This window comes from Rosa chinensis, chromosome 3 (assembly GCF_002994745.2).
Source record: "Rosa chinensis cultivar Old Blush chromosome 3, RchiOBHm-V2, whole genome shotgun sequence".
In the NCBI taxonomy this organism is placed as follows: Eukaryota; Viridiplantae; Streptophyta; class Magnoliopsida; order Rosales; family Rosaceae; genus Rosa; species Rosa chinensis.
The window spans coordinates 38,812,641-38,838,529 of record NC_037090.1 but is presented as its reverse complement, the minus strand read 5'-3'; the positions used below and the strand labels follow the sequence as shown (position 1 = coordinate 38,838,529).

The 25,889-nt window shown below is 35.8% G+C and overlaps 2 protein-coding genes across 10 annotated transcripts; one reads left to right on the top strand and one right to left on the bottom strand.

Annotated features, from left to right (window-relative positions):
• Nucleotides 1–635: 635 nt before the first annotated feature.
• On the bottom strand, nucleotides 636–9,393 carry LOC112192092 (queuine tRNA-ribosyltransferase catalytic subunit 1). 9 transcript variants are annotated; one of them, XM_040516068.1, is made up of 17 exons: nucleotides 9,241–9,393; nucleotides 8,754–8,842; nucleotides 7,862–8,132; nucleotides 6,940–7,033; nucleotides 6,393–6,571; nucleotides 5,909–5,959; nucleotides 5,003–5,059; nucleotides 4,446–4,566; nucleotides 3,968–4,034; nucleotides 3,781–3,822; nucleotides 3,123–3,228; nucleotides 2,916–3,026; nucleotides 2,457–2,528; nucleotides 2,268–2,369; nucleotides 2,117–2,163; nucleotides 1,861–1,888; nucleotides 636–1,120 (listed from the first exon to the last, which is right to left on the bottom strand). In XM_040516068.1, exons 3-17 carry the CDS (start codon nucleotides 7,877–7,879, stop codon nucleotides 1,013–1,015), a joined length of 1,203 nt encoding a protein of 400 aa, XP_040372002.1. In that variant the 5' UTR covers nucleotides 7,880–8,132; nucleotides 8,754–8,842; nucleotides 9,241–9,393; the 3' UTR covers nucleotides 636–1,012. The 9 variants fall into 9 exon arrangements, with proteins under 9 accessions (XP_040372002.1, XP_024187399.1, XP_024187398.1 ...); XM_024331631.2 differs by having other exon boundaries at nucleotides 6,940–7,079; nucleotides 7,862–8,077; XM_024331630.2 differs by having other exon boundaries at nucleotides 7,862–8,077.
• A 2,000-nt stretch (nucleotides 9,394–11,393) lies between these two features.
• Nucleotides 11,394–23,662, top strand: LOC112192848 (nicastrin). The gene is made up of 16 exons (XM_024332747.2): nucleotides 11,394–11,657; nucleotides 12,349–12,462; nucleotides 12,583–12,697; nucleotides 13,617–13,699; nucleotides 13,888–13,964; nucleotides 14,293–14,370; nucleotides 15,854–15,925; nucleotides 16,030–16,103; nucleotides 17,991–18,123; nucleotides 18,204–18,275; nucleotides 19,931–20,050; nucleotides 20,465–20,536; nucleotides 21,246–21,386; nucleotides 22,279–22,363; nucleotides 22,456–22,897; nucleotides 23,157–23,662. The coding sequence occupies exons 1-16, from the start codon at nucleotides 11,594–11,596 to the stop codon at nucleotides 23,419–23,421; spliced, it is 2,007 nt and encodes a 668-aa protein (XP_024188515.1). The 5' UTR covers nucleotides 11,394–11,593; the 3' UTR covers nucleotides 23,422–23,662.
• Nucleotides 23,663–25,889: the final 2,227 nt, after the last annotated feature.

Below are 25,889 nucleotides of genomic sequence, written 5' to 3'. Positions count from 1 at the left end.
GTCGGACAGTGTGTAGAGATGTAATGCCGTCATATTCCTGTAGGACAACTAGAGCTTGGTTGAACCGCCATGGTTCACCGCTCAAAACCTTGTTTCGATCCTCTAGGAGATCGAAAACAAAATGATTGTATGCGTATTCCTGGAATATGAATACTCTGTCCAAAACACAAACACGCCTAAGAAAGCATCGTAGGTCATTCAGAGTAGCGGGTTGTGGTGCCAGAGGTCTTGCAATCAGGAAGGACTACTTTTGCTCGACGTTGAGATCCCCCAGCTCTTCTGGAGATGTCGATGACTTCATTCTGTGAAGATCTGTAGTGAGAATTGAGACGGAAAAACTAGTCCTTAGGAGTTATGGTTTGGGGCACGCTAGCAGAGCGGGGCCCTCAAGGTTTTTTTTTTTTTTTTTTTGTCAAATTCTAATCTTTTTGGCCAGTATGTCAAGATATATGATTTATGGTTAGTGTGAAGCTAACTATATCTGGCACTATCCAAGTATTGGCAGTTACACCAAAAGTTAAGACATGCATGTAAAATAAACTTCATCAAATTTCTCCGCTCTATGTCCAACAAGGTATATCAAATAATATATGAAATGGAAGTGTCCAAAAGAAATATAAATATGTATGTATGTATGTATGTGTATAAATATAAAGAATGAGCAAGCGATCTTTTCAGAACTAGCCGAATAATTTGTTAATTGCATTTTGTATTGTTCTTACAAGTAGTGAAGACAACAAAAATCGAAGGATCTCCTATTCCAAAAAGAATTGCCAACAGTATCTCTTGCGATTTGTTTCCTTTCTGCAGTGTGTTTAGTCAGTGGATCCCCAAAATTGCCAGAGAAGATTATCCTATGGTTTCTAGTGAAACAGAATAAGGGAAACATGATCTACGCTCTCCCCTCACCTAGTCTACATTTGTTACGTATCAACCTTTCTCGTGTTTTTGGCCCAAACAACCGCTCTTGCATCAAAATTTGTATAAGACTACCTCAGTTGTGTGTACACTTCTAATCTGAATCTTGGGATGAAGAAAATGGAGTACAGCAGGAAGAGATGTCAATTCCAGCAACCTCCATGGCATTGCAGACCCATTCTGGGACATCTCCTTTAGGAAACTACATGACAAAAAGAACATGAAACATTTTACCAGTGTGTGGTAGAGATTACACCAAGTGGCTCCTTGAAAAAGAAATAAGAAAAACAAAAGGACAAGACTCTGGCACAAGAACTATAATGCAAAATCTTGGCAAGCATGTGGTAAAATATAAAAATATAAAAATGTCCTATAAGGCTATGCTGGGATTTAATATGATAGTGCTACCAGTAGCCGGGACCTGTATTATTCTAAAGACTAGAAAGGTACTGATTCTCAATATGGTTCACACAACAAATAAGGTTTTACATTCCCCTTTATAGTCCTTCATATGAATATTGATTTGATTGAAAAGTAGGGTTGGTTGGACATAAATTTATTTAACTGCAGTAAGCTTGGCACTTTTTACTAATTTAAGGTAGAAAATAAGGCATAGTAGAAAACAAGAAGAGTCCAATGAGTCTTCAAAATTGTTCCTAATATGGAGTTTTCCAGCTATTCTTTTGAAATCTTTCATGAGAATACTGGTTTTTGTTTATGGTGCGCTTTAGATATATAATCATTTACACTTCAGTCTACCCAAATTTCAAAGGTTAAACATAACCAAGTAGTCACACACACAAATAAATACACACACACACACACACACAGAGATATATATATATATATATATATATATATATATAGAGAGAGAGAGAGAGAGAGAGAGAGAGAGAGAGAGAAAGAGAGAGAGGCATAAAGGGCCAGTTCTGAAGGAAATACCATTGTTTGCAGAAAGTTGCATATAAACCTACAAAAGGATAATCAGTACCAGTGAGAAGACCAGTTGGAAAAGCATACTCAACAGAAGAAAGTCCATCACTGATCTAAAATAAGATGTACTAAATATCTAGATTGCAGACAGAACAAATTTTTTATTTTTTATTTATTTTGCTCATAGTGCCATGCAGAAAATAATGGATTTCTATAGTACAACAGATAAAGGACTAAGGTTAAAACAGTAAAGCATTAAACATACTCTGGAAATGTTCCTTGGATTATTGATGAGTGTAGATCTCTACTTAGCTGCATTAGGAGAAAAATAACAAAAGAAAGAAAGAGGTTTAGTTCTGTAATACAGCACCAATATAGTAAAAACTCAATAAATAAGCAAAACAGTATATCCGAACCTTTAGCATGTAATACAGGTTGTGATATGACAGAAGCTGAGATCCCATAGCATCTTTTGTAACTAGGCAATGAATGTAAGCTCTAGTATAATTCTTGCATACCTACAGTTGAAGAAATAGGATGAAGCAGTTATACATGCATCAATATGCACTAATATTTCAAGTCAGTGCTAGTAAATTTATACTAACCATACAAGCACATGTAGGATCGATAGGGCGGGTATCCTCAGCCATAGCTTTGTGCTTCAGCTTCAGCACTCCCTGCAAAAGGCATTTAAGCATCACAAGACTTATGCATCCACATTTAAACAAAAATTGGGTGATTTTGCATTTGTATGAGATACCATATAAAGGAACGCAATAAAAGAACACTTGGATTGGCTATCCATATGCATATATGATGCCATAGTTGTAATAAGCTGAAATATAGAACTATGTCCAGTCTCGTAGATGTAATGGTTCCTGATTAGCTAATTATTTTAACTACTCACTCAAGTAGAAGTGCATACCTAAGTACATACATATTCCTGATTAGTTACTTCCTGATTAGTTACTTATGTTAACTAGTTACTAGAGTTGAACTGCATACCTACCTATCTATATTAATTAATGAAGATGTTAAGGTGTTGATCACATTTTAGAAGTTACCTCAGGTATAAGAGCTGTGCCAAAGCGAGCAGTACGTGTTGGATAAACACAGTCATACATGTCAGCACCTAAAGCACTGCAAACTACAATGTCCAATGGATAACCAACGCCCTGAAAAGAAGTGCAAGAAAGTATCATGACTTGGCCACAACAAAAAGAAGTAACAACTCTTTAAGAACACCAATTGAAATGACAAGTCACTAGCACCATAACATATCGCGGCTTGTCCTCAGGCAGTGCAGCAGTGCACTGAGCAACAACACGCCAAAATGAATCCTTACTTTCGCCACCCGCAAGACCGCCTATGGCATAGCTGCAATACAAGTAAAATATCAAGTTTGCACGATCAGTAACAAGACCACTGATGTAAAACTGAAGTGCATGCAGTGTTACGTAGTGAATTATGACAATACAAAAGGATTTAACTGAACTAGATTTAGGATGGACAGCAGTATAGAAATGCATGTTACAGATCGATAACACATTAACTGCAGACGAGATCGAAGAAAAAATCGTACAAACAACTTTCGATTTTCCAAATGAAAGTTCCCAAATCCCTTGATTATTATTAGGACAAGTGTAAATAGTTGCTTAGTCTGCAGAGTGTATGAAGCTAGAAAGTTAAATAAAGGCTTAATGAGAAGAGTTTGTTTCAGCCTGTGAGAAAGAAACAGAGAACATGCCATTTTTCCAAACTTGATAACCATTGATAGCATTATCTCAACTAATGATACTATCCTTAAATATGCAAATGTGTATGGTATTTTTGTAGCATGGGATGCACTTGATAATGTATTATGCTTTAATTTTTATATCAGATGTATTGCTATTTGCTACTATTATTATAAACATGTAATAAACATACCCAGGCAAATTCCGTTCTACTAAGCCTCTGACGCATATATCCCTGATCCCATAAGACATAAGTTATGGCATAACATAATGTGTTGAAGAAGTCATATCAGTATCAGGAATAGAAGAATAATTATAAATAAATAAATAAAAAGGCATAAAGAGATCAAAACAATGCATGGAGATCAATTAAAACTCACCTTAGTACAGGATCTAAGCCACCTTGAACAATACCAAATAAGTTCTGCTCGCTCGGTCTTGTATGAGCTGTTACCAAAAGCTATGCAAATAAAAACTATGCTACGTACTTGACTTAGGAGTATTAAAATGGAGAAGATCAATAATATAAAGATATCACAAGGAAGGTTGTCATAGAAGCATAACATATAGCATGACTCTACTAGAGAAACCAACCTAAACATGATATTGTAATTGTTAGAAACTCTCTATTTACCCATAATATTGTTCCTTCATTACAGGGTTTTCACCTAATCAAACAAACATTGCATTCGCAAAATTGTCTAAGCTTTTATGCATGAGGAAGATTTTCTAGGTACCCTAGGCACTTGTGGCAGATATATGTCAGTTAACATAGATATATCTAATAACCTTCCTGTAAGCTGTTTAAGAGTAAATGTACAAGAAACATAAGAGACAATCAATGTTGTATATGATCACCTGCTATACATCTGTCAATCCATCGTAGAGTACGATACATGGCCTCCTCAATTCTTGGACCAGTGATGGTGGTTCTCACTACATCATCAAGGGCCATTATAATATCTGCTCCAATTCTATTCTGCACAGATCATTGAATGTGCATTAGAGAACATAAAGGGAGGCACTCAGTACGAATATCAATGCTTCAACTGGACACCATATCTTGTAAGCTTTGATTTATGTTAGATTGCAGTACTTTAGAGGGTACCAAAATTTTCTAAAGATTAAATTCAATTTTACACGGACACCCAGAACAACTAATAGAAGCTCTTTCATTAAACATTGCAGATATAGGGAACAAAACATTCTGCAAAGGGGCAATGACCACAAATCTGCTCCTTTATTTGGTAAAGTCACAAAATAAAATACAGGCCCCTAAATTCATATATCTCCCAAAATTTTAATGCACACTTCACACTAACTGGAATAGTATAAGTATCACATCCAGGAGAAGACTGCGGTAATTAAAGAAAATAAATAGATTATCAAGAACAAAATAAATTAAGTGCACCTACTTGGACTTGAATTGATTCCTCAGGCGTCAAGAGCATTGGCTTTCCATCGACCGGTGACTGATAAGGGAAATTAATCCAGTTAAGGAATAATCAAATTAACAATATAAAAAAAAAACAGCACAAATCACTGAAGTAGAAATCAAAAGTAATTCAGCATTAACAATAAATAAAGCATCACTTTTGTCGCATCACCCATCTATGCTGTGTCGACACTGATAGGAAGAAATATTTTCTTACAAGAATCGACATATGACATTTCACAACCATCTGTTTAGTACTCTATAACAACCCATCCCTCAAATAAAGCAACCACATTTACAAATAAAACAAAACAAGATGAAGTGGACCAAATAGTTGTATCCTTTACCATTTGTCTAAGAATTGTTAGAACTGAGTTCACAGAGAGAGAGAGAGAGAGAGCAGGTTATAGGCCTTTAAAACTATGTCATTCAAAAATAAAGAAGCATTGGAAGAAACAGTAGTCATGTGATTAATAAAAAAAGGAAACACTAGGTTAAGCATACAGGCATCTTCATGTCCATCAATTGTTGAGTTCAACACTTCCCATGCAATCAAAATAATATAATAAACTCTTAACCACAAAAAGGTGACTCAGCACCTCCCCTATGGGACACTTATGCCAATTCCTAGTTTCTTATCTCAATTTTCTTTATTGCTGTAATCTTTTATTTTATCCCTTTGTTCACAAAAGAAAAGCGTTGGAGATGACTTGTTTGTTAATCTTCAACGCCACCAGAGTTCTCTTAAAAAAAAAAAAAAAAAATCTATAACCTCACAAGAGCTTCATCTGGTGACCAGTAACAGCTCAACATGAGCCGCATGACAAATACAGTAAGGTTCCAAAACACATGTACTAGGATTTGGACTATCAAAGGAGAATATAACCTGAAATGTTACACCCTCCTCAGTGATGTCAGCTAAATGCAATAAGGATACCTGAATGCAGTAGCAAAATTAAATGTAAGATATAAATAAACACATGATTCCATGAAAAGAACACTGAGATTCTAAAGAAGAAAACAACTGCAAGCATATTATGAGTTCATCAATTGAGCTAAAAGAATTATCAAGAAACTCCAAAGTACAATACATGGCAAATGTGACATGCTTAAATGAAGGAGAGCTAATTGTATAACATACAGTACAATACATCTAGTAAACATGTCTATACCAACAAGCCTGTACAACAAAACATAAATAAATTTGGGGGAATCTGAGGAATTTATTTAGGAAAAAATTTGTTGGATGTGGGTCATAAATAGTTTCATGAACTGCAGTATGGTCAAAGTACGAAAATATTGAAAAGCAGTATACTTGACAAATAAGCACATCAGATGATTAATGGACAATGCAATATTGGGAAAATAACCATCTGAAAGCCACCAGAATCAGTAAGCAGCGCTCTTGGCCAGTTCATAAATTTGTGGAGACCTCCCATCTCGTCAATAAGCTCAGAGGTAGGTCGAAGTGCCAAATGATATGTATTCCCAAGAATTATTTGGCAACCAATCTCCTCAAGCTGGTCAGTTGCCAACCCCTTTATAGTTCCTGAAACCAACAAAACATTATCCATACCATATATTCCTAAATAATTGCACATATGCACGTGAACATGTATTATTACTATTACCGAGAAGTTTATTAATACAAATAAACTAGAAACTTAGCACACATGCTGGCACAAATAGTTTAAGTGAAAAATGTGTGTAGGCACATAGATTGTTATGTCTTATAATCTTATTGATGACTGAACAAGAATGTAACCATTAAACGAAGTCTATTGAACATCAAAACTTAGCTAAGAAAACAGACATAAACAACCAATCTAGTAATGTATATTGCATTATATAGAGAAACCAGAGAGGAATAACGTCTAATTGCTACCCAAACGTCAGTGAGTTGAAACAAACACTAACCTTGTGTTCCAACAGGCATGAAAAGAGGAGTCTGACATACAAAGTGAGGGAGTGTGAGTTGAGCTGCACGAGCACGATTGAACCTCCCCAAAACCTTTAGTTACAAAACAGCGACCCAAGTTCCAAAATCAGCAAAACAGCTACAAACAAATACGCATGCATCCGTTCATAGTATATAGTACACATTCTCTAACCATACATTGAAAATCTGCATATATAGTCCACATTTGCAATCATATATACATAAATATCTTCATTTTTACTGTCTCTCGAGAATCTACATCTCTCAATAGACTTACTTTATATACACAATGTTCATACTAGTAATTCAGTCCAAAGAGAAACACAGCCTCATAATTCCGACATAATAACTAGAGAAAATATTTCAAACAGTACCCGAACTAAGGCCGACTCCTAACTTCAGTACCCGACTATGCAAAACTATCACTTTGGTACCCCAAGTTTGAAGCTCGACCCAAGAATGGTACACGCCGTCCATCACAGCGTTAAGTCTTTGCTACGTGACAAACCATGAGGGCCCTCAAAATATGCTACGTGGTTAGCTAGTTAACGCCGTGATGGACGGCGTGTACCATTCTTGGGTCAGACTTCAAACTTGGGATACCAAAGTGATAGTTTTGCATAGTCGGGTACTGAAGTTAAGAATGAGCCATAGTTCGGGCACTGTTTGTAACATTTTCTCTAATAACTATTCACACCGAAACAAAAACAGCCTATTATTACCAATGCAGTAAACTTAAACAAGTACAAATTCAAGAACAAACAGACATTACAATCAATTATCATCTGCTCATGAAATCATATCACCATAGAAAAACTAATTGTGAGTATTGGCATGAAAGTAAAGCAAAGCATTCCGATTCAAGTGAAAAAAAGATTGAAATGGAATTCGAAACCCTACCTCGAAACGAAGTGCCATAGGAAAAAGTTGAGTGAAAGGTGAAGCGGTCAAATGAGAGCGGCGGCAATAGTAAACGAAACGGAAAAGAAACAGAGACGAAGAGAAGGAGAAGGAAATGCTGTGGTGATAGGAGCGGCGGCGAACGGCGTTGTGTTGTGCCGAAATATTGGGCCTTGGTAAAGTTTGACTTTGGTCCACGCGTACCTGCTTTGTGTCCTTTTCATGTTTGAATTTTCACATTGGGGCGGGTCAATGGGTCAAATAATAGAATCTGCCTTTATTTATGGTCAAATTATTTGGTGAATTGTGACTTGTTAATTGATCTTGAAGATCATTAGTTTGATATATGAAATGTGTGCGTGTGGGGAGTAAAAAGAGGAAAAAAAAAGTCGAACTAATATAATTGGAGTACACATTTTGGTTTAGCTACCATTGCCATTTTTGATATAATTGCAGCAAGCACTGGTGTAGTTCATTTCCTCAATATACTATGCAAAACATTTCAATTTGGACAATAAATAAACAGAAACAGCCTCAAAATTTCACAAAAATGAGAGATAGTTTCAGGTAACATAGAATTAAAAAATTCCAAAATAATAAAAACCCAGAACCCTAAAGGCCAGTTTGGTAGCTTGACAACCAAAAGCAAATAAGCGAGTTCAATCCTCCAAGTTTATCTTGGAAAAGGAGCAAACTTGGTCTCCTCTACTACATATCATCAGAATTAAATCGAAACCCATAATCAAGATTTCATTTTTCCTATTCCTTCATTTAGCCACTAACCACACAATCAAATCCCTCAAAACAGATTGAAGATAAAGCCGCATCAAAGGAAAACTATTTGAACCCGAATCAAAATAAGCGATTGATGGTAGGGTTTTTCGAAGGCTACCTTGTCTGCTCGACTCTCTCCCTCTGAAACGAAATAGCAGAAGAAAAGATGGGCAGTCGATGCTACGCCTGTATCTCACAGCTAGATAGCTACAGTCAATGGCATGGACAAAAGCGTCATTTAACTGTTGATATGAACAATGCTTAGGAACAGACCCCTACTTGGCAGATTAGTTCTTTTTTTTATCAAACGAAGAATCAAGTTCAAATTGCTCAGTGGTTATTTACCATTCTAATGCAGACATGGAACCCTTCATAGTCTGAAGAGAACGATCCAAGATTGAAACTTTTGATATTAAAAGTATACATTAGAACCAGAAATCAAGAGCATGAACAACTAGAATCACAGTATCGGCAAATTTCAATACCCAAAACGAAGTGAGATGCAAATTCACCATCAATTTCAATTTCAATTTCATGAATTGATCTTTCAAATCACAGAATTATACGAAAAGCGAAAAACCCAGATGGGAAAGAGAAGATGGTACCTGAGGCGATTGGGTGTTGCTGCTCAAGTGACTCGAGAGGTTTAGGGCTTTTGAGCTACTTGGGAAAAACCAGAGAGAATCAAAAGCAAAGGAGAAGGAACTCGGGCAAGGCCCATGACCCGATTAGAGGTCAGTTGGGTTTTATTTGCCTTCGTTTTGGGGCCTTAGGGGTATATTGTATTTAGATTTGTATGGAGTTTTTTTAAATGATAGACTTTTTCAAAAATCTATGGATTCTATAAAAAGTTCATAGACTTTTATTTATTTTTTAAAAACCATTGACTTTTACTGATTTTTAGCACAGATTTTTACTGATTTGTAAAAATCTACAGACTTTATATGAATGACTTCTATAGATTTTACAATACTTATAAAAAAGAAAAACCAAGCTAGTTTATTAGTCAGAGAATAAAATACGATGCCGTAGCTATGTTAACTAATGACCATTAGCGTATGAATCAAAGAAGCTCAAATAATGTCATGAAACAAACATATAAGAAAATAAAGGAAAAGCCTCCAAATATAATCAACCAAACCAAAATGTATCCAAAAAAGAGAAGGGAAAAAAAACACATTGATGAAGTTTCATGCCAAATAAGCAGACGTATTTGAAATAATGATATGATTTAGTCTTCTCCCTCATTTTCACTTTCTTGATTGTCGTTGTTTTCATTGTTGGCATTTGGTTGGGCATCTGTCCACATATGAGTAGCAATACTCATTCTCCATTCATTAGCATTCTCTCTTTGCTGATCTTGGGTTTGAAAATCATTCCATTCAAAATTATCTTCGTGATTGTCTATCGGATCTTCATCTGGTTCAGGAGGAAATTCATCTGAACGACATTTCTGTCGAAGAAAATTGTGCAGTCTTGCACAAGTCAAAACTAGTTCTGCTTGTGTCTTATATAAAAATGGTGGTGCTGATTTGAAGATTGTGAAACGCGACTTAAATATTCCAAATATTCTTTCAATTACGTTCCTCAAGGAAGCATGGCGCAGATTGAATAACTTAATTGCATTGACAGGATGATTTCCTTCACCACCAAAATCTTTGAGGTGATATCGAGTACCTCAAAATGGAGCTAGGAATAGACGTCGATTTGGGAATCCGCAGTCCTCTAAGTAATATTTACCTAATAATAAAAAACACGTGCAATTAGTATGTTATATGACATAAATTGTAATAAGTACTCTGAATTTTTTTTTATGCATGTAAGTCCCATCTCATGAGATTGTCAACATAAGTCCCATCTCAATGCAGGGTAAAATCACACACACTATTAGGTATAGAAAAGAAGTTCTGGCATGAAGGAAAAAAAAAAAAAAACCCCACCGTTTGGCTAATCTACCCGAACTTAAGACCCACAAGGGCAAAGTAGTAGCATAAAAAAGATAACCATGCCATATAGGACAGCAATAAATACAAAAGAAACAGAAAACCTAGCGACAAAAACAAAGAAGAAGAAACATACGCAGCAAACAAGTGACGACAATAGCAATAACCGCAATAGTATGCAGGACTATGATCGAACCATAAAAGCATTAGGCATATACATTATTTGGCTTTGTTTTAGGAGTTGATGATAATGTTAGGGTTCCAAGCATCACAATTGAAAAAAAAAAAAAATCAAATTCAACAACAACAATGAATATATTAGGTATTGGAGGTTGATATCACAAAATAAAAGAGAAAAGAAAAAAGAAATCATGAAAGAGAGATGATGGAGGACCAACCTTGAACGCGCAGAGAGAAGAACTTTGACAGACTTTTCCACGCTCAAAATCTTTGCCCTGGTGGCTGGAAAAATATTGGAATTTGGTATTTATACTAAACACTACAAAGTCCATGATTTTCCATGATTTTCTAATTCCGTATGTATGAATGATATTTTGAATACCCTTAAACTTCTATTCATTTTTTAAAATCCTAATTGAATACACTCAGACTTTTATGGACCGTTAAGAGTCTCTATTGAATAAATTCAATGAATTTCTTTAAAAGTGCCAATAATTCCATATACAATACACCCCCTAAATATGAATTAGGAGAGTTTTGGGGCCTTTACAATTACTCATTTTAGAGTGAAAAAGACGAAAATACTTTTAGGTGCCAAATAAATTCTGTTTAACTTGAAAAAGAAAAAAGAAAAAAAAGAAAAGAAAAGGAAAATCTGTTATGCCGAAGCTGATTATAGTCGAGGCGTAAATATCATGATCCCCGTCAGAGGGTCGGCTCAGAATTTTGAAGCATTTTGACTTTTGAAGCCCATTGTAAGCCAACCCAGAGAAACAGAGATGGTCTAGGGTTTGTTCTGGAAGCAGCAAGAGTAGAAGAAGTAGCTCAGTCAGTTATGGCCGCCAAATTCCTTCAACTGCTTTTGCTCTTGAGTTTTCAGCTTCATCTATCTTTCTCCGGTGACTCTCTCTCTCTCTCTCTCTCTCTCTTGTTTCATTCTGCAATTTCTTATTCTAAGCAGTTGTTGATCAAAATTAACTTGTTGTTTCGTTGTTGCTATGTTGAATTGTAATGTCAGTATGGGTAGAGTTGTGAATTTGAAGAGATAGATTCTGATTTGGTAGAAACAATTAGTATTTGAAAACATGAAATTTATAGCATCCTCCCAGCACTAGCAGAATCGATAATCTAGTGAAGATAACATGAACCTTGTCCCCGGGGCTCTGACCGTCTACTGATTGGTTCTAGCTTCTTGGTTAAAAAGGCAAGGATACCTTCATTTTTTGGCCCGAAAAATCTAGTGTCCAAACCTGTTTCACATTGTGCATTACAGTTACTGTAAAGCAAACTTCTTAGTGCATCGCATCTGGATAAAAATGGAGTGCACAGACTGTGAATTGGTATTCCGGGTTACCATAGAATTGCTGATTTTCTGACTTGATCATTAGGAAATACTACTCATATGACCATTTCTTTGTTCAGATTTTATCCTATGGTTTTACTTTGCCCCTTTTCTCAAGGCATCTGCACTCTATATAGTAGTACTATTTTTTTTTCTTCTGTGTAAAGCATAAGTTTATATAATTCACTAGCTTATGTTGAATATATATATATATATATATATATATTTTTTTTTTTTAAATTTTTTAGGACAGACTAGCATGATGGAGTCAGTTCCTGATCTCCAGAGTTCCATGTACATGACGATTGATGGATATCCTTGTGTTCGACTACTCAATCTTTCTGGGGAGATTGGTTGTTCAAGTAAGTTCTTTACTGTCTTTGTTTTTTTTATCATAGTTCATTTACTTGGTTTTTACATGTAATCAGATATCCTTCTAATGAACCTCTGGTGTACTTTTCTGTTTTTGTTTATATTCCCAGATCCTGGAAGAGAGAAGGTTGTTGCTCCAATTATAAGACTAAATAATGCTAATGATCTCACTCAGTTATCTGCAGTTCTGCTTTCAGTGGATGAAATTGAAAGTTTTTTTGCCAGGCATGTATATAAGCTTTGATATATTATTATGTATATAAAACTTCACTTTTGCAAGTTTGATATTCTGCTTCACTTGTTAAGTCTCTTATATTGGGTCCTAGTTGAACCATGTTATGCTGTAGTATCTCTTAAGAACTAAATGAAAGCATTTGCTAGTAATTGAAAACCCACCTCATATTGTAGAATAAAAAGTACCTGCTGCCATAACGTCTGAAGATTTTTTTTTTTTTTTGAGAAACTACTTATCCCAGTTTTATAATATCTTAAGAACTAAATGAATTTCGGTTGAGCCAAGCTAGCAACATGAAATTTCTTTGTCTTGATATATGTATGTGTGCGTGCACACACACACACACATATATTAAATCAATAATTCCCTAGTATTACTGCCCTGTTGGTAGATATTAGCTGATACAAACAGCAAGATGGTAAGTGAACCGAACAATAATTCCGCCTTTCAAGTACTAAAGAAGGAATATGCCCCTGATTTGATATTCTACTAATTTTTGTGTTACATTAAACATTGTTTATTTATTTTTGTTCAAATCAGAAACTTTTGAAGAAGTTGTGTGAGTTAGAAAGCCCTGTGTACCTTCTAGTGGCTCCTAGTGGAATAATGATGTTTTAAGCAATAAGAATGATAATTATCTTCATCTGGTTGTGGGTCTGTGGTGGAATTGAACAGTCTTTTGCTTACCATCATTTCTTGGCTATATAACGTAGGGCCATGGTTCAACATGCATCAATGTTTCTGGGTTTTGTTTACGTATTAGTGTAAAAGATTTCTGTTATTCTGTATTGGTGTCAATATATAACCGATGCCTGAGGATGATGCTTTTGATTAATCACTTTGTTCCTTCTGTTGTTACTCTTCGAACTTGAACTATGCTTAATCAGAAGATATTTATGCCTGTTGCAGAATATCGAAGGATACGACCTTCGCTAGCAATATAGCTGGTGTCTTGGTAGAATCAGGGCCTGAGATTCAAAATAAGTTAAAAGGTAAAATGCAGTTATCTACTAGGTAACAATTTTTAATGTTCTTCTTGAAGTCTAAATTAGATTAACGACATGAAGCCACATCTTTCCACATCATTTGTCCTTTTTATTTTTCTTTACAAAGCTAAGGTGAGGTAACCCTCAGCATTCTTATCAGTGCTGCTGACAGTGGCACTTTGTCTTGTGTATAGGGTTCTCTCCAGCTCTGAAGTTCCCACAATCAGATTTTGCTCCTTACAGAAGCATCAACTACGAATGGAACCCGATTGTGAGTTATTTTCTTGTATATCTGCTGCTAACTAGTTGAATACTTTTGTTTGAACTATCTTGATGAATCAATATTTGACAAGTAACAACATCCTGTACCAAAGTACTCGACTTGTTTGTTCATTAAGTACGCATATAGTTAGATGATGATAATTGTTGAAAAAAAAGAAAATATCAAAATGAAACCATGTACAAGACGTACTTTTTGAAACATTTATTATTTTAATGAAATCTAATCAAGAGATTAGAATTGATAATATTTGGTAGGATGTCTATGTTTCAGTTTTGTATTCTGACAAAGTGAGGCCTTGACATTTTAAAATTGGCAGGGATCTGGTATAATGTGGAACACGTATAACTTTCCTGTATTCTTACTCTCCCAGAGTAGCACATTGACCCTGCAGGAGGTAATTCAAGTTCTTAAGATTCTTGTAATACATGTAAGATTGCTAGATATTTCTTTACCATGATATGAGATGGCTTCTCAGGCCAGTGGGCCCTGATGACTATTTCAACAGATACAGCTATCTTTACGGTTGTTTGACATATTGGGGGTAAATAAAATCTAAGAGACCAGAAAGTTTGACATGGATGATCTTTTAAATCTCTATTAAATCGTTAGAGGAACCATTATTGTATTAGATAAACTGTGTTTTGAATTCTGAAGGAGTGGTTGATCTACCCATTCGAATATTGACTGTCGGAAACTGCTAGATACTAGTATAGTGAATTTTTGTGCCAAACTGCTAGATGCACTTCTCTCATCCTTGATGTATTACAAAGGTGGGTTGTTTTTTTTTTTTTTTTGGTGATACACTGAGTGCATGCAGCAAAAACTGTTGGCTGATATAAGGGTGTAAGCTTCCACCTTTAAAATTTTGGCCAGAAACAATTCTAGCGGGATCTGAAACCTTTTGTTTTCTTTTTTCTCTGGCTTTTCAGTCTTTTTGTGCTTTCTGCATTGAAACTCGGTGAGTTATTGGTATTGCTGTTGCTGCAAAGATATACCTATTGGTGCAGCAGCAAATACAATGACGTGACAGTGTAACTCTTGCACCATGTGGTTCAACTTTCTTCAATAGCAGATTTTGCAGCTGCAAAAGTTTTCACCATATAGTGCAAAATTCTATTTGGTGCATTATTTTTTTATTGTTTGTCATAAGATATACCTGGACTTAAGGTTTCTGGACGCTTTATTACCTGGACTACACAACTAACCACATTGCTGCTGTATTTCCCTTTTCTAAGTAAGTTAAGAATGTAATACTGTGAACCAGCTGGATGAAGAATTAAATTAGATTTCCACACTTTTTATAAAATTTTCAAACATTATGACTGATTGAACTAACAATTTCTTCACCTTTTCCTCAAGATCATACTTTTGGTTGCTTTGCAGTTTATTTGCTGATGCCATAGGTTTATCATTTGAGCTAAGTTTATGAAGTTTATTACTGGTTGGAAGAGTTTGATGAGTTTTCTGTTTATATTCTTCTCTTTAAGATGGATTTAAATAGGTACAGAGAATGAATAATAATGGTAAGAATTAAAACATATAGCTAGCTTAAGAAATTACATATTAAGAGATAGCTATACCATTTATCTGGATTCAGTTGACTTATTGGAGAATAAAGTGTGAAATCTAGGACGAAGGAGGAGATTAGTGTGGCTTAACACTGTATTTGATTTCAATTCACCATTCCCTTATGTATCACATATTTTCCATTGAATGAAGCAAATTTTCTGTCAGTTCCATCACTTTTTACCGAGTTTTCATTAACCTTTCCTAAGATGCAAAGTACTGTTGACCTTGGGTTTTCTTGATAAAATTTTGAGTATACTTTTGGGGTCATTTTGATTGATTTCTATATTTGTGCTGTCACTTACATTCAGGCTGCCTTAAACAATGAGAAGAGCAAAAAATCTTATACTGCTGATGTGGCTGAGTTTGATTTAGTGATGCAGGTATAATATATTTCAGCTTGCTTCTATGTACCACAGTTTTTGTTGTTGGAATTAGATTCACTTAATGTCAAAAACTGACCTGTTCTACACTTGGCTTGGATCAGACAATGAAAGCTGGCACTCATGATTCAAAATCTTGTTTAGAGGAAAATACTTGCCTTCCTTTAGGTGGATACAGGTGAGTTTAGTGGGAGATGTTATATTTTAGTATATTCATTTTAATGTGAGAAGCATATCATAATTATTTTATTTTGAAATTCAAAAGACCTATCTTTTTTAAATAAAAACATATTTTCTAAAATAAGATGTATTAATCTATTTATTAAATTGTCAACAATACAAACTACTAGATATCTTTCTATTTTTAATTATTTTTAGAAGAATCACACTTTTATAAATAAAAGAAAAAGAGTTACAATGCAGGGACAATCCCCTGATCTAGCTAGCAGAGCAAGTTACAAACAAGTTCATGTAGTGGCATAAAGCAGTAATAATCAAAATTGAAATTCTTAATGGAGCCCCTCTCCAATGAACAGTGCTTGGTGACTGGCTACCAGATGCTCTTCATAGTACTTGGTGCTGAATGCACAAGTTTTAGTTTTCGGAGCGTTCGATAAGCAACCACTGAAATTGGAGGGTTTGCTTCCCAATCACTACTAGATCTATATTATATATATTTTATTTTTATCTTTTAAATTTAGGAGATACAGACTTGTATAATTAAAAGTAAGAAAAGGTACAATGCAGGGACAAGGGTCCCCTGATCTAGCTGCAAAGCGATTGACATACCAGTCGGCGTAGTTGCATAAAACAGTTATTATTAAAATGGAAATCGTTACTGGAGGTTCTCTCCTATTTAAAGTGCTTGGTGGCAGCTACCAGATATAGTATTTGGTGGTTGCCTATTGAATTCACAAGTTTTAAGTTTTTGGAGCGTTTGATAAGCAACCACCGAACCGTGTTTGTTTCCCAATCACTGTTTGGTTTCTATTTCCAAGTTACAAGTGAAGGGTAAAGTTTTTGAAACAAATTGTGAGGTGCCTAGTTGAGCTGATGAGCATATGTGGGGTGGGGGTCCATATAGAATTCCCTAATTACAAATCTACACGGCTGCATTTCAATTGTGAAAAATGGCCTGATATTAGCTTTGAATTTAAAACATACCGTTATCTAAAGTGAAATATGTCCCACAAATGATCCACCTCCTCACCCTTAGTTCTCTCAAAGATTCTTTTGTTTCCTTTCCATCCTCATCACCTGAAGGATTTGCTAATTCTTCTTAATATCAGGCCCCTCTTTGGGTCTCCAAAGAAGATAGTTTCAGATCTGATTTGATTACCACCTAATGCCACAAGGAAAGATTGACAGTGCAATGGAACAACGAAGTAGCAAATTATTTGAACTTTTAGCCGCAATTTTATTGCATCAAACTTGAATGGGGTAAAAGGCACCAAGAAGGTTGTCTTCTCTGAATAATATCAGTAATATTTATCCTCCCATGAGCAATAATCGCAGCTCAAACATATTATACATATATCTGTAGGGCAAATATTGTATTTCCCATAATCCATGATACTAATATAACTAGTTCAATAGAAAATATTAATATTAATATTTTTTTATTGTTGTTGTTGTTGTGTTGTTGTATTACTGTATTACTCATAATCCATCAGTAGGCCACTCACCTCCATGGCCTACTACCAAATTTATTCAGATTACCTTATTACCTTATTACCATAACTTTAGATCACTGGTAGAGTCAGTCTTTTACCTATTTGAAGGCAAGCATACGTGCTTTTATTTTTCTGTTAACTTTTGGTTTTGCCTTTTGCTTTTTTTTTTTTTTTTTTGTCGCTGGTTTTGTTGCTTTCAAGTCCCAGTAGCTATTGATCAATAAGGCGTACAAGTTTGACAAGGAAAATGAATTCCTGAAAGTTATATTTAGTACTGCACTCCTGATAAAAATTAATTTACTGAACAAGCCAAAAAACATATAATTATCTTTTTCTTAATTTTCTTTAGTTTATATGAAGTATAATTTTTGCATCTTCATTATTAAGGGCAGTGTTTGGTCATCGCTTCCCCCGATCAATATTTCATCATCAGAGCAGTCCAAGCCCATTATACTTGCAGTAGCATCAATGGATTCAGCATCATTTTTTCGTGATAAAAACCTTGGTGCTGACTCCCCAATATCTGTAAGTTTGTCTTTATTTCCTTGTGCTGTCTACGCTGCCTAAAATGAGCCCTACTAAATTTCACCTGAAACTACTTATAGGGACTGATTTCATTGCTGGCAGCAGTTGATGCACTTTCGAAGGGGAATATTGTGGATGACTTTAATAAACAGGTAAATTATTAGTATGGTAGAAAACCTTGTAGTGTCTGGCTTCTCTATTCAACTTACAGTTTTTGAGACATCATACAAGGGTTATTTTGCATTATCCAATGCAGGATTGCCAATGGCATATATTTTAGTCTTCTGTATGATAGGTCATGTAGGGTTACCCGAGAGTGCATTTCTTTTCTAAGTATATCTTCCCAAAAGGTGGGGACTTGAGTGATACGGTTTGGACTTACCTTTTGGCTGTTACTAGACAACAGTTCTCCTCTGCTTGTTTTATACTCTCTTTTTCCCAGAAAAAACATGGTTCTATCTCTTAGATTTGAATAGTCAATATTTAATTTTTCCTGGTGGATACAGTTGTGTGGTGTCTTTTCTTTGGTCTGAGTCTTAAGATGGATGTCAGCTGCAGGGGCTTTCTCTCTTATATGGATTCTGAACAAATTTGGGAAACGGTTTTACACTAGCTCTAGACAACAAAAAGATTTTTATAAACAAGATTTCACTTGAGTCAATCTAATGCAGTTAATTCCAAGTCCTGTACTGTGTATCTTTCCCCCTTCGTTGATTTTTTGGGGAAAAGAAAGGAGAGAAAAAAAGAGATGGTGGGTGTGAGGAATATTATATTTCAATGTGTAAGTTGAGTGTACTTCAGCTCAGCTGAGCATGTTAAGCCCCAAGTAGAACTGAAGCACGAGCATGGCCGCACCTCAGCTTCATTTCCTACAAGCATTAAGTAAGCTAATTTTTCAGGACTTAAACTACATCAGAAATTACAGGTTCCTTGTAAGAATTGATCAGCAGGCTGAATGCTCTTACTTTCTTTGGCCTGTATACTGCTGTTCGTAAGCCAGCATATAAGGTCCTTTCTTGGGTAAATAAATGCTCCATTCTCTGCCAATAGAAACAAAAGTCAATTGCAAGAAGTAACAGAATAATACATTTTACAGATTGGGGCCTGAAGGAATATAGTGAGAAATGATCGAGTGAAACACCCTCAATGCACATCTTAGAAGTTCCTGTATAAAAATTAAGAACCCCTTGAAGATTTGGAAGTAGTTTATAACTGTAGGTTTCAATTGGCGATGCAACACGTTCAAGATTTTGTGGTTATTTCACCATTGTAAAGTTTGTAAATCTATTTATTAAATTTGTAACACATGGTTCTATTTGTCTGCCCAGTTGCTTGTTCTCCATGCCTAGTCAATTATTGTTCAATTTTTTGCCGTTGTTTGGTCTTCACATTACTTTCAATCTTTCTCTTACACCAAGGCCACATGTTCCAACCTTCTGTTTTACTGCAATTTTACGTATTCAGTTAACATGTTGCGATAAAATCTTATGGCCATCAAGTTATCATCCAATAGTTAAGCCATTAGTTGATGTCAAGTGTAGGTGCAGTCTGTATTTTGTTGTGTGGATTCTGTGTTATTATTGGGTTTTGCCATCCTTTTGGTGTAGGCATCTGGCCCACTATTTGTAATATGATATTTTGTTTGTTTAATTTTATTTTTACGTTTTTTTTTGTTTCCTTTGGTTATTTGTTTTTTGTTTTATTGTTTGTGTATTTATATATTTATTTATTTATTTTTTTTTTATACCTTGTATTACTGTTGCACGTGCAGAAATGTCATCCTTTCTGACCCTAAAGTTTAATGCAGCTTGTATTTATTGTTTTCACCGGAGAGGCCTGGGGTTACCTTGGTAGCAGGAGATTTTTGCTGGAACTGGATCTGCAGTCTGATGCTGTTAGTGGCCTTAATTACTCATTGATTGAGAGGGTAGGTATACTTTTGTTCTTGATATTTGTTGAGGTCAAATACTGTAATTTTGAAAGGTATTATTTTAATACTACTCAATTAAAATGTTATGCTTGGCATGAGATGACAAACCTACGAGATCCTCCCAACACTGAATCATCAAACACATCAATCAGAAAAAAAAACTGAGTTTGCCATTCACCTTCCCCCTTTTGAGTTCTGGCAGAAGTTCCCTGTAATTATGTGTCATGTTATATATCCCTCTCCTGTTCTGCTCCCCAGTGGGCCAAGAGATACTGTGACTTATGTTACATATGCTTGCAGTTTATGTCAAGTTATATGGTCTGTTGTTTTTATACTTCACATGGATCTTTCTCTATATCAGTAAATATATATAATATGCTAATTATTGGGTAATTGGGTGCTTTTGTGTAGGTTGTCGAAATAGGTTCCATTGGGAAGGTCCTGAGCCAAGAAGCAAAGAACTTTTTTGTTCATACAGCTGGGGTGAGAAATTTGTTATTCAAATTTTACTCACATCCTTGTTACTTCTGTGACTCTGCCTCAAATTTGTAGTTTCAAACTTCCGGTTGATTGTTTATGTCACTTTTGTGTATGACTACTTTCAAATCTGGGATGTCTGATGCACTTCCAGTATGCCATGCTGGGTGCAGGACGCTCTTTGGTGGTAAATTTCTGGTGGTAGCAGTTGGGTGTTGTGGGTGATCACAATTGTGTAATGGTGGAGAAATGGTATAGCCATAATCATCTTAAGTTGTGTTAAATTGCCTAAGTGCAGGAGTGACGAGAACCCAACAATCATTCTTGCATTTTACACTGCACGCTACTGCCCTTTTACACATTTAAGTTTCAGTTCCTTTTCCTTCTCTATACAGTGTTCTAAGAAAGTTAAACCTCAGTTGATCAACCCATCCTCTTACTGCTTGAACATGTCAAATTAGAAACAAATGAAGATTTTGTTATCTCATCATGATTTAAAATTAACATTCATTAATCAACCATTCCTGTTAGATTAAATCATTGCTACAAAAATACCAAACATCAAATTCACCCCTGTGAAAAACCTCCTCTCTCTAGATAAATTCTTCAAAGTAGAAGCTCTTGGGAGGATTAAAGAAAGAATCTGTCTGCCCCATTATCTGCAAATAGTCATTGCATTCAGTATGGTTATATTCTTAAATATCTTATTTTGTAGACTTCCTCTGCCACAAATGAGACATTGGATGCTTTGAGGATTGCCCAAGATTCAGTCAAGTCTGACCACATTGTCGTCTTGTCTGCAAATGCTTCAAATCCTGGGATACCTCCATCTTCCTTGATGGCTTTTCTGGGAAAGGTTTGTTGCAGTTTATTGATAGAAATTTTTACTGTTGTTACAGTTATTCTTGTTTATGTATACGGTCATAACATGATGCAATATTAAAAAGGAAACGGCATGATGCTTTGTTGTGTGGCTGGGGCACAGATCATGGGCACACCTCTCCTCTAAAATGTTGGTTCATATCCTCCCTACCCAATGCTTTGTGATTGACCAAAGAAAATGATGAAATGGCACATTTTAAAGACAAGACCCTCTAGTATAGTTGTCCGTCCCTGAATTTGTTTCTTTTGTTCTTGTCCTATGTACTGTTTTAGAGTGAATAATGTGCCTGGTATAGTTGTCCACTACTTTATTTAATCAGTAGGCGTTCAATTTCAGAAACAGTATCAAAATGCAGAAAATGAAAGTTTCTGAAAACGTCTGAGAAGAGAAATCCTCTCATTCAGCTGTGTGTTTCTTTCTTTTGGAGATCTTACTTGTGCACTTCAGAAATATTTCTTTGTTCCCCATGACGGAAATGCAGAGAGGGAATTATTTTTCTTCAATCTACTTGAAGTGTCTAACTTTGAAACATAGAGAAGGACTAACTAAATCGAACAGCATTAGGGCATTCAATATAAAGTATTCTGTAGTTAGATTGCACTACTTCCTTTCATTTCAGCTGTGCATTTCTTCTTTTTGGAGATCTTAATTCTGTACTTGAATTAGAATTTTTTTTCCCTGACGGAAATGTGAAGGAATAATATATATAGGATCATGCTGTTGATTGTGTATGTCTCATTAAGATGAATACATCTAGAATCAATTGAAACTGAAATGATATCCTAACATGTTCAAAAGATACTGAGGCCTTCCTTTCATTATTGGGTTTGCGAAACTCCAGCATTAACTCCTCTGCTCTTAACAGGGCTCTCTAACCTCTGGGGTTGTATTGGAAGACTTTGATACTGTCTTTACCAACAAGTTCTACCAGAGTCACCTTGATGATCTATGTGAGTTTCTTTGTATGCTCTTTCGCTTTTGTGATTGACCATCTTAATGCAATTCACTGATCCAAAATCTATTTTGTCCCCAATTTGTGCAGCAAATATAAACTCTTCAGCTATTGTGGCAGCTGCTTCCCTTGTAGCACGCACCCTTTACATTCTTGCCAGTGGCAATAACAATACAAGCAGTTCGGCTTTAACGTCTATCAATGTGAATGTTTCACTGGTCAAAGAACTAATGGGTTGCCTATTGGACTGTGAGCCAGGTCTTTCTTGTGAGCTGGTTAAAAATTATATAACACCAGCGAATACCTGCCCCAGCAATTATGTTGGCGTTATCATTGATGAACCTTCATCCACCCCGTATGTTGGATATGTTAGTGATATTTCAAGGTTTGTTTGGAACTTCCTGGCTGAAAAAACTTCTATTTCAAAGGAAAATGCTACCTCTGTCTGTTCTAAAGATTGCAGCAATGATGGTAGAGTCTGCATTAGAGCAGAGACAGATGGAAAGGGTGTTTGTGTTGTCTCCACAACCAGGTACCTCACTCACTATGGAGCAAAAGCATACTAAATAAATTCTGTTAAGAGTTTGGTTCTATGAACATAACAACCTTTGCCCCTTGGGAACATCCCATAAAATTAGAACAATAAATATAACAATTTTGGATCCACTATTATTTCATAGCTGGCCTGCCTTGCATGAAGGTTCTTGTGTCGTTTGTGAAAGGTGATAGCTATACTAAATATGAATATTGCTAATTCAGACTGAATTAAATCCTTGTGGTTGATCATACAGATACGTTCCAGCTTACTCAACAAGGTTGAAATTTGAATCTGGATCCTGGACTGTATTGCCTCCAAATAACTCTGATCCCATGGGGCTGTTGGATGCCGTTTGGACAGAAAGTAACTGGAATACAATTGGGCTCCGAGTCTATACTGTCCAAAATTCTTCTTTCGATAATATTGTTTTACTTGGGAGCATCGCCATTACAGTCTTGGCTTACCTCGCAATAGTGATCACAAGGGCCTTTTTAACAAAGGCTTTAAAGCGTGACTGATAAAATCAACTTTTGTAATTTTGTCAATATGATCATGAATGGAAAATGGTGAGAACAAACAGAAAATATTTGTTTTCTTAGTTATTTGCATGCTTGCCCTGTTCTGAGTTTCTTGGCCAGCATCTATGAGCTGCATCCTTGCATAAAGTTTGTAGATATTATTCTACAACTGTACCCAGTGTACCAAATATTTTAGTTGCTCAAGCTAATACTATACTCTTATTTTGCACGTTGTGAATAACATTACTTGTATGAAATGTTTGTACATTTGGTGGGTGGTACCCAACTGCAGTCAACTTGTTTACGTGAGACCTATCACCCACAAGGACCCTATGATTCTTATCAGCATTTGGTGGATAGTGCCTACAGTTTTGATTAATAAGCCCTATTCTCTTAAGAGAAAATGTTACAAACGATACCCGAACTAAGACTCATTATTAACTTCAGTACCCGACTATGCAAAACTATCACTTTGGTACCCCAAGTTTGAAGTCCAACTCAAGAATGGTACACGCCGTCCATCACGGCGTTAATTAGCTAACCACGTGGCATATTTTGAGGGCCCTCATGGTTTGTCACGTAGCAAAGACTTAACGTTATGATGGACGGCGTGTACTATTCTTGGGTCGAGCTTCAAACTTGGGGTACCAAAGTGATAGTTTTGCATAGTCGGGTACTGAAGTTAGGAGTTGGCCTTAGTGTGGGTACTGTTTGAAATATTTTCTCTTCTCTTAAATATATTATAACTTTTAAGATAATCTATAGTTCATCCATTTTGATTGACACAATCTGTTCTCTTAAATAAAGTATACAAACTAGTATAGTTCATTGTTCCGAAAAAATACAGAAGATACTAGGATAATCAACACACTGTGTGATAGGTAAAAATGAAAATTCAGAATTTGTAGTAGTAGTAGGCTGAATTAAGGTTGTGGGATTGTTATGGGTTTAAATGGTTTCTGGCAGTGATTTGTTAGTAGTGCTTTCACCTTTTGAGCTTGCATCCTATTAGAGCTCGCCCAAGTCTGAAGTCGAGCTCGTTTCAGAGCCATCACTTTATTTAGATCGATCCTTTGTCCTTTGTTGTTGTTCCAATATTTCTCAAATATCAGCCACATTTTTTAACGCATCAACAAATTGTAGAGCATACATTTACCTACGACTCTCTCTATCTTTTAGAAAGGGAAAAATTTGGTAAGTGGACCTCAACCATGGACCACTACAAATTTCAGTATAGCAATTTCCAAAACATAAACTTTGGTACATGAGGTTTAAAAACCGACCAGTAAGCATACACGACGTCAATGACGCCGTTAGTTTGTTGCAAGATGGCCGTATTTGAAGGGGTAAAATGGTCTGTACTGCATTTTCCCTCCAAAGTACAACCTACACTCTTTACACATATTTTTCCCGCTAGAATTCTGATAAAGTCTGCAACTAACCATACTCTTCTTTAAACATGGACTATTAGTAGTAGGGAAAATGGAAAAAAAAAAATGGCAATGATAGGAATGAAATTACTTAGTTAATGGTTCAATTGTGCATGACATAGAAATTCCAAATAATGGGAAGCAATTGTTCATATTGCCCCTACTACAGATTCTCCAAAAACCACCTGTTACACAAAAGCTTGTGGCATTTGTCCTATAACAAAAGAAAACAAATGCCACATTATTTGGTTCCCAAAACATAGAATTCAGGGTTTCCACAAAGCCCTCTGCAGTTTGGGTTTTTGAGGTTGAACAGATGCAGCAGCAAGTCTGGGTGACTTTCTTGGCTTAATTCTCCCTGCAGGCATTTTTGCACACAATCACAATGACCAACAATTACCATCCAACAAAATATACCTGAGAAGCATTCTGCCCAACTGTGGTCATGTTTTGAGAAAGGTTTCCATTCCTATCAGCACCTCCGGAATCAATATTGAGATTGAGATTGACATTACCCCGAAAATTAACATTCTGGTTGACATTGTCATTAACCAGATTTGGCTGCACAGATGATGCCTGAGAATATGCATTGTCTTGAATTGATTCTTCAGTTGGCAGAGGTGGTGCATCTCTAATTTGATCGTCATCCTAAGGCTGTTCTTGCAATGAAGGTTGAACTCCAGGTTCTGCAGCTTCATCCACAGCTTTAGGCTTCGCATGATCTTGGTGGCCTTCTTCATTGACACCCTTAATGTTGAGCATACAAACATTAACTTAGCACAATTCAAAACATATTGATAATCATTCTACTTTCATCAATATTGCGAACCATACCTCGTTTCTTCTTTCACAAGTCCTCCTGTTGTGACCTTTCATGTGACATCTCCCACATGTTATTTGAGAATAGTAGCTCTTCAACAGCCTTACACTTCCAGCTGGAGGAGGTTCCTCACCTGAAAATGAAGGGAATTTCCAGTAAGTAACCCAACAAACTAATTGAAAATGTACTTGCAAGTAATAAAAACACAAGTTCAAAAA